Consider the following 9,148-nt stretch of genomic DNA (forward strand, 5'->3'; position numbering starts at 1 on the left):
AAGTCAGTAAATGTTGCAGTTTTGTGTCAAACATCTTTTAAGGCAGATAAATCATTGATTTTACCAGTTGCAGGGATAATTTTGGTTGTATACAATAAGCTTTTTTATGTTAAAAGTTTGAATATCTGTCAAGTATCTTTATAGATGCCAAAGGGAGATACACTTTTCTCAAAGTTAAACCAAACACATCTTAGATCCTTCATAAAGACAACATTAGAGAGAGAAATGTGAGTTTATCTGTGATGATTTACCTGCCGCCTGTTTCTACAGCAGGTGGAATGAGGCACTGCCAACCACAAAGACCAACAAACCTGTGCAGAAAGACAGAGAAAATGTAAGTATTGACATTTAAACATCCAGCTAGTGTTGAAATACTCCTGCTACAAACACTAAATGGTCTATGGATCTAAGAATACTGGTGCAGTGGAGCTGTAATATGTAAAGATTTAGGTCACCTCGTATTTGGGAATGCACATTGTTTATCTATATGAATCTAAATTAAGTATTTAACCTGTTTAAAACAGGGTTAAACATTTAGATTTTGAGCAATCTGTTCTGTTTTAAAATATCTTCACTGTAATGTTCTACTTACATTACAGTGTCCATAAAATCTGTAATACTCCCTGAATGAATTGTAATAAAGCTATTTATATGCATAAATCAAGCAGAACACTATGGCGATAGCCGTATTGCTCCACTTGTGAAAGTAAAATCTGTTGGGCTCCCTTTATGGCATCAAGACAGTTATTCTTAATCCACGTCGCCAGACAGGCCACTGTTAAAGAAAAAAAGAAAAGAAAAAAAAAGAAATATCTTCATGCATTGTTGCTGCTTTTTGTGGATATTAACGTGCAGTTTAATATGAGCACTAGGTTTCCAGATTTATAACGTGGGATTTGCATGTGTTTTGTCAGATTTATGGTGCTGTAAATGGCTAAAGATCAGCTTGGTTTATTTACAGTCTACACAAATCGCTAAGTCAGGCCTCCTCAGCCATCTCCCCATTGATTTCTCTGCCTTGCACTCCAGCCACAGATTCATTGCCTCTGCAGTTGTTGAGGTTGCATCAACAGATACTAGAGTAGACTGTATGTACGTGGTGACGCTCAGATGATCAAGTGTGATTAAGTTTAAAGTATGTGTGTGTCTGTTTCCGTCTGTGGCCTCATTACGGGTCAAATGGCACTTAAGTAAATTAAGAGCGCTTGTCAGGATTAAAAGCCTCTCCCTGGGGTTTATTGGATTGCATGTGTCCAAAAAGCCAAGCTGGGCTGGGGATGAGCATGTGGTGTGGTGTTTGATATTTCAGCTGAGCAGCCATGAATATATCTGATTATTCTTTAAGGAAAATTCTGTCCTTTTTCTCTTCAAGGAGCTCAGAGCCTGTGTTGGAAGTAAACTGAACTCCAGCAGCGCTCTGAAAACCAGTGGGAGAAGCAGCAAAGGAGGTGACTCGGCAGCAGCTGAGAATAAAGCCGTTGGTGGCAAAGGCAGCATCAGCACCCAGGGTACCAGAGCATCGTCTCAGCCTGTAAAACCATCTCGTCGCCTGCCAAGCAGCCGCAGCCTTTCCTCACTCCAAGCCTCCTCTCTCACTACCGCTCCGTTCATGAGAAGCAGCCGCTCACTCAGCAGACTTGATGAAAGATCCTCTGGTAAATACTCTATTTACTTATTTCTGAGTTCATTTAGATCTATTAGATATAGGTCTGACGTTCCATCATGCATGCATGATAAAACTTTAGGCAAAAAAAAGTCTATTTGAGATGCGTTGATATTTATCTGAGGCTTTTTGGTTCTGCAGAACATGCATGTGATACTAATGCAAGTTTACAAGTAACAAAAGCCAGAGGTACTGGGAGGAAAACACTGGAATCTGGCAGGCTGTCATCCTCTGTGGAGAGAATAAGGTTACATTTAAAGTTTATGCATATTTTAAATTTCTAATTTTTTTAAAATTCTTTTTTAAAATGCATCTTTTATTGTGTTGCTTATCTAATCATTCCTGTTTAACCAATCGCACAGTAGCTCCACTCAGCTGCAACCATCCTCCTCCTCCGTGGTCTCCACTGCTGTATGCCATCATCAGACCACCAAAGAAAGGAAGCAGGTACATTATATATCTTATTTTACTCTTATTTACAAGTTAAAATGTACTATACTAATAAACTCCTACCAAAGAAAACTAAATATTAAGATTGAAATAAGCTGCAACAACCAAGAGTAGCAGATTATTGCACCTTTTTAAAAAGTCTTTTAATCCTCAGGGGTCCGTTTCACGAAGCAGGTTTACCCGAAAACTCTGACTTTCCCATTTCACAAAGAGAGTTTCCTCATCCTCTGATTTAGTCACAGTAACATTTTCCCCAGAGCTAACCTGGTCGGTAGTGAGTTTCCTCTGTCGCTGCTCTCATTATTGCCAATACGTTGTTTAATATTACCTGTGTTTGATTTGTTTAATATGAGCGAGATGTAAATCATTTTATTTTTATTTAGTTATGTTTACAGTACATGAAGAACTACTGAAAATATTTTCAGATTACATGTAAATAGATTAATTAATTCCACGGGGGAAAAGGATTTATTTTAAGTCTGGGATTAAGATTCACTCGATGATAACAACCTAATGAGCCTACTGGCACAATCTGAAGCCATCTATGGAACTATTTAATAAATGCCAACGACAATTAATATCCTATGCATTTATCATAGGGAAAAACTAGTGTTGATGCTCTGGAGAAAATCTGAGGCTCCTTCGGTTAAATTGTGGCTGGAGGAATTGGTTAGGCTCTCTCATTTGGAAAGAATATGGTTCTCATTAGCAAATAACTTAAAGCCATTCGATATAACTTGGCAACCCCTTCCGCAAAATATTGATAACTCTATTTGAAGAGAATTTGATTTGATTTTCCGTGTGATAAGATGTAGGTCCTAGGAAAAGGGGAGATGGGCGGGTCCTGAGATTGTCTCTGTTTATTTATGTTACTTTTGTTGTTTTGATTTTGTATTGTCTTTATGTTTTATGTTTACATCGCAAAGAGGAAGAATTTGTTATTTTGTGGTTTCAATTTTTATGTCTGATTCCTCTATAAAACTGTGGCAACTGACATAAAAAGAAGGGTTCTATCTGTTTCTGTTTCCACAGATCAAAGATGGGGTTTACACGCTGTGCGCAATGACCGCTGGGATGCGACGCAACTGGGTGCAAGCAGTTTTTAAAAATGTGCAGCCCATTTGTACTCCAGTCTACACAAGGTTGACTTCCTGTCTTTCCCTAAATGAGTTAATTTAATTTTGTGACATTTTCCAGTCCTATATATATATCTATATATATAAATCAATTCCCACTTTTTTAATGTGTAAGATATTTTTGATGTTGTAAAGTACAATAATCCTAATTCCAGTAAACATTTGCCCCCCTTTGTCTCAGTCTTCCTCCGAGCTCTCTTGGTGAGAACAACGAAGATCAGCTGGAGGACTGTGAAGATCCACATGAAGACCAGCAACCACAGCAGCTGGAGGGAAGACAAATCCTGACTGATTTAGATTTGTCCTCCCCTCATCGCCCTGTTTCCCCCTCTTCTTCATCTGCTCAGACACCTGCAGATCCTCCACAGCAGGTGGAGAAGACAGAAGAAGCCCAAACCACTGGTAAGTTATGTCACCGTCTCAGAGGGAACTGAGGTGTGAGACATAGAAACAGTAAAAGTGCGACATCTTTGCTGCATCATGCAGACATTAATTCTCACCAGATGTTGTCGACAGTCAGAATAATCCACACATGAGAAGAGTTTTCATGATGCCTTTGTTTTTCCTTAAATATATATTCTATTATCAGTTCAGATTCAATTCAGTATTTCTCTGTTCAACCTCCCTTTGTTTATATAACATCTGGCAGCACCATATGCTGACAGAGGTTGTGAGGTGTTGGTCTAATCTAGATTATGCTGTGTTCTCCTGGTACTTCTTGGTCCAGATGTTAACAAGCTTCAATATACCTTTGACGATAGCCTTTAGAGGTCCCATAGTGGCTGAGCTTATTTCTACAAAGCAACCATAGCTAATTCCAGGTGCCTTTGTTCCTTTGTTTATGTACACCAGGTGGGACAGGCGCCTCCGTATCTGTTGAAGGATTCCAGAGTGACAGCTCTTCCTCCACGGAGGTTCTGTCCGATGGAGAGGATTTCAGAGAACGTACGGATATCAAGACTGCAGCTGAACAACTGAGTTCACGTAAAGAGGAAACTAAGCCACAAAAGGAAGTGCAACAGGTATCGATAAACCCAGTGTGTGCAAAAGACCAAGAATCACTGCAAACTGGGCAACTCGTCAAAGAGGTGAGATGATAGCTGTTCATTTACAGCAAAAACTGCTCACAGTTGCAAATCTTGTAAGAAATACAATGGGAAAAACCAAAATGCACACACATATGTATATATGGATGTGATAATTCAAAATGATTGTATTTTGTTAAAATGTTTACTTCCGTTTGTCCATAGCTGGAACAAACACAAAGAGAATTGTCACGAATCCAACAGCTGAACAAGACTCTACAGAAAGAACTGCGACAAGAAAAAGAGATTAACTCAGGGAAACTTCTTCATGTGCAGGTAAAATTAAAGATAACCAGACACTCATATTTTTAAAACCAAACTTATTTATGGGTTTCTCTAGTATTGTCAAGAGTTGCCTAGAGTTGTCAAAAAAACAAAAAAAAACAACAACAGAAAAATAGAACTAGCAGAACATTGCACTGTAATAATAACTAGAACTTTAGCACATTAGAACTATGGGGAAACAGGAAGCTAAAAGAATGAACTGTTTTAAGCAGATCAAAGTTTGTAAAACTATGCACAGCTAATGCTACTTTTAAAATAAATCTAAGAAACAGATTTTTGATTTATAAGTATAAAATTGACCAAAAATTGCTAGGACTTTGTAAATAGTAATCCACTTCTCTATGTCGCCTCTCCCTGTTTCATTAGGAAAGTGACTTCTTTACATTTAGCTACTGAGATGTTTTGGGGTTGCCAAGTCTAATTTACAACCATCAAATTAACTTTTCAGTTCCAACTTCACAAACGTAAACAAGGGATTTGACTAAAAGGAGAGAAGATTAGTGATGCTGTGAGCTTTTTACTACAAGTATTTTTAAGGAGCAAAGAAAAGGAAAAAAATTAAAACTAGATTCAAATTCAGAAAAAAACTGCAATCTCATGCTTACTATGCCAGATTAAAAGACATTTGTTTGTCTAATATTTACTGCAGAATGACACCAATTCATCTCCAGAGACTTTCCAGCGACTGCAGAGGATAAATCACAACCTCCGTATGGAGATTGAAGAACTGAAGAGGAGTCAGGAGGAGGCCCGGGAGGCAGAGCTTCGGCGAAGGGTCGACCTCTTGGCCCAGCAGGCCCAGCTTCTGGTTACAGGAGATGCTACAGCGCTCGCTCAAATGCATCTGGAGCAGGATCGTCAGCGGTTTCTGGAGCAGCAGCAGGAATGGGAGAACCGTGTGGCTTCTCTAAAGGCTCAGCTGAAGGTCAGTGAAGAGAAAAGGAAGGAGACCGAGTCCCAGGTGATCCAGCTGCAGCAGGAGCTGCAGAGTCAACAGGGCCTCCAAAAGGAGGCCGAACAGCTGCAGAAAAACCTCCAGGAGATGTCGGCTCAGCTTCGTGCTTATGAAGAAGCTCAGGCAGAGAAAGAGGCCCGGCTGCAAAAACACCTCTTGCTCCTTCAGGCGAGTCAGGAGAGAGAAAGAAGGAGCCTGGCTGCCAGCCTGGATCAGGCAGAGCAACACTCCCAGGACCTGCAGGACAAACTGGAGAGGGCCGAGCAACAGCTGGAGAGCCTGACCAAGACCAAGACGTGGACAAAGCAGATCGAAGAGGCGCAACAGCAGCTGCAGGAGGAGTTAGCATCTACCCTGTCAGCCGTCCAGCATTTGCAAGAGGAACGGGAACAGCTGCATCATCGCTGTCAGGAGCTGCAGAGCCAGCTGTCAGAGGCTGACAGGGAGGTGGGAAGGCTGCAGGGTCGGCTGAAAACAGAGGAGACCCACTACTATGACCTGGAGCACTCATACGAGAGAGTCTGTGAAGAGCTGCAGGTGGCATTAGGTAAGATGCAGCAGTGGGAGTCTGAAACCGAGGAAATTCGGGAAGGCTACGAAAGACTGCTGGACAGGAAGGAGCAGGAGCTGAGTGAGGTGCTGCTGAAGATGGAGGTCTTAGGTAACAGCTTAGAGGAGACAGAAGTGAAGTTGAACGAAGTGATGAGAGTTTGTACCTGTTCTTCTCCTCAGTTCAAGGAAAAGGGCCACCAACAAACTCTTGAACCTCACAGCTCTCAGTTGATGAAGGTAGAATCCGGTAGAACTCGATCTCGCTCAGTCGATGCATCGTCCCATCACATTTCCACTGCAGGGGATGATCCAGAAAAATTTATGTCTGTAATCCAGCTGCTTGAAACTAAGCTCTTCCTCAGCGAGGAGAAGCTTAGAGGCATCACTGAGAGACTGAAGGATCACCAGGGACACATCAGCTGCCAGGACCCCCACCTCTGCTCCCAGTTGACCCAAAGCCGAGCCACATCCCAGCACCTCAGCCTGCTGCTCCACAGCCAGGCCAAGCAGAGCCAGCGCTTCGCCCAGGAGACGGAGGCCCGCTGCAGGATGCTGGTTGGACGGTTTCAGGTGGCTCTGAACGTCGTCCAGGCCTGCAGGGAGAGGCTTCAAGCCACTCCGGTTAACGTCCCAGACATGGAGAGGCAGCTGGCTGGGGTGGCTGGCTGCCTTCAGCAAGGGGAGAAGGATGCAGAGAGACTCCAGCAGGAGTCACGGAATGCATGCAAGGAAGAAGGGAAGATCCTCAGTGATGATAAACTAGTTGGAGCTGAGGGAGACATTGTTTCTAAACTCACAAACACCCGGACTTTGCATGATATTTCAGATGTTGAGAAGTATGTAATCAATGAGCTGTTTGTTGTAGAGAAAATGCTTTCTGTCCTGCAGAATCAAAATGGGATCTGTGAGTTATCTGCAGGCAGAAAGGACGATAAAGGTGATTTGGTTCAAGGTTACAAAACCTTGATTTCCCAAATCCTGAACTTAAAAGCTGAGGAAAAGATGGAGTCTAGGAGAACCGGATGCAACAGTGAGCAGCTTCTAGAGAGCATGATTGGTAGGTTTTGTGCTGAAGCTGAGCTTCTTTATGCTGCTCTTAAACTTCAGCAAAAAAACGTGACTCAAGTAAGCATTCACGATCAAAGGGAAGGCCTGGCAGATCTCAGTCCCTCTGAGTTGTCTTTCTATGATGAGAAGGCTAAAGATTTAGCCAGACATGTAGCACAAAGCACAACAAATCGATTTGGGGATAAAAAGGTTGAGAAAGGGAGAGAAAGAGGTTTGTTAGAACAAATTGTGTCTCGGTTGCAAAATCGAGCTAGATTCCTCTGCCAGGTGTGCCAGGAGATTTCTGCTAATAACACACACGTCCAAGAAAGTAGGGACTATAGCGCGGACAGAGTTTCTGCAGCTGATTGGATTTTTTTGCAGGAGCAGGTGAAGATGATTTATTTGTCCGACAGGCTTCATTTAGACATAAAACAAGAGTTTCAGCAAAGGAAGGCATCTCAGGGCAACCTGCAAGATCTTTGCAAAGAGGGAGATTATAGCATGATAGATGAGCAGGATGTTTTAAATGAAGCCTTGAACCAGCTTCAGGAAGATAACAGTGCACTAAGAGAGGAACTGGAGCGTGCCGAGCAGAAGATAACGTCGGCAGAGACCGGAAACCAAAGACTTCTGGAAGACATGCAGAAAATCGAGGATTATCACAAGGAGCGGATACAGAACCTAGAGGCAGAGTTTCAACAGAAGATAAAAGAACTGCAACAGATTCATGAGGAGGAGATGAAGCAGCTGCATGGCTTCTACTCCAAATCTTGTTCTTCTAAAGAAAAACAGAACAAATTCTGCACAGAGGAGGTTTCTCCTTTAGTAGAAGGACCCTCCACTCCTCCTGCCCAGGCTGTGGCAGAGAGTAAAGCAAATGGAGCTATCATGAGAGAGGCTTACCTGAAAGAACTGGAAAAGTTGCAGGTAATAAAAACCTCTCTTTGTAAAGCATATGCATTTTCTAAAATATTTCACTGTAAAAAAAATAATGCAACCACTTTTGGCATTTGCTTAATCATATTTAGTTACTTTAACACAATTGTTTTATGTCCTATCCTGCTAACATGAACCAATTGTGATATAGTAAGCAAATATGATTAAGTAATTGCCAAAAAATGGTTGCATTATTTTTTTCAGTGGGTCATCTCAGCTTTTTATTATGATCCAAAATGGTGAATCTCAAGGGATTTCTCAAACAGTTGAAAGTTTGCTTTTGTTCTTTTCATGGGTTAGCAGCAGTGGCGATTCCTCATTAAATTCTAGCGAGGCTAAACCTCACCTGTAAATTTGGCAAAAATTATTAGTAAAATGTGCATTTTCAAACTTAATTAATCTAGTCATTAAACTGCATTAAATATGCACTAAAATGCACCAGATTTTATTAGTATGTTGCACAATAATCAGCTGTTTAATCACTGTATCACTGTATGATACTTCCAGTGAGGATAAACCTCTTAGGAGGGCTATTGAGTAGGGGCGGGTCATGAAGCTGGCTGCTCCATGCTGATTGGCAAACATACCGAAGGATTTTTGACTGACAGTGGCCAGACAGCAAGGAGGTTTTCCTCATCAGTCGAGTGCGAGAAGTGATCATTCAGTCAGAACAGTCATCTTGTATTCTTTCTGGAGTTTATTATTTCACAACAGCTATTTTCACCCGTTATAGTGAAATGTTTCAACATTTGTTAATCTAATACGTGACATTTGGATTTAATTAACCCTATTGCGCCTCCCTTGTTTCAGAGAGCAGCAGCTGCCGCTGGTTTGCAATAAATAAAATGGATGTAAAGCATGTATGTCTTTCTTGTATGCAAAAAGTATTCACATCCATTAAACCTTACTGCTAAAAACGTTTTATTCTACCTGAATTCCATGCAAAAAAAACATCCTGTGATTGGCTGCCCCCCAGTCCAGGCTGTTACCCTCCTTTTGCTTATAGACTACAGCAGATAGACACCAATGCTGTCAC

The 9,148-nt window shown here is 41.6% G+C and overlaps 1 protein-coding gene across 1 annotated transcript; it reads left to right on the forward strand.

The window, feature by feature from the left end:
- The first annotated feature begins 4,160 nt into the window (after positions 1-4,160).
- On the forward strand, positions 4,161-8,442 carry LOC107095125 (myosin-9-like). The gene is made up of 4 exons (XM_015391101.1): positions 4,161-4,337; positions 4,500-4,610; positions 5,269-8,103; positions 8,413-8,442. The coding sequence occupies exons 3-4, from the start codon at positions 5,332-5,334 to the stop codon at positions 8,440-8,442; spliced, it is 2,802 nt and encodes a 933-aa protein (XP_015246587.1). The 5' UTR covers positions 4,161-4,337; positions 4,500-4,610; positions 5,269-5,331.
- The last annotated feature ends 706 nt before the right edge of the window (positions 8,443-9,148 follow it).

The sequence above is a fragment of the Cyprinodon variegatus genome, unplaced genomic scaffold (assembly GCF_000732505.1).
Source record: "Cyprinodon variegatus isolate N-32 unplaced genomic scaffold, C_variegatus-1.0 Scaffold525, whole genome shotgun sequence".
Lineage (NCBI taxonomy): Eukaryota > Metazoa > Chordata > Actinopteri > Cyprinodontiformes > Cyprinodontidae > Cyprinodon > Cyprinodon variegatus.

What these genes read in the sequence shown, in the direction of transcription:
- LOC107095125 (XM_015391101.1), top strand. Translation starts at nt 5,332, where the DNA reads ATGGAGATTGAAGAACTGAAGAGGAGTCAGGAGGAGGCCCGGGAGGCA. An exon ending in AAGAACTGGAAAAGTTGCAG is followed by an intron (nt 8,104 to 8,412) that starts GTAATAAAAACC and finishes TTCATGGGTTAG; the next exon opens with CAGCAGTGGCGATTCCTCAT.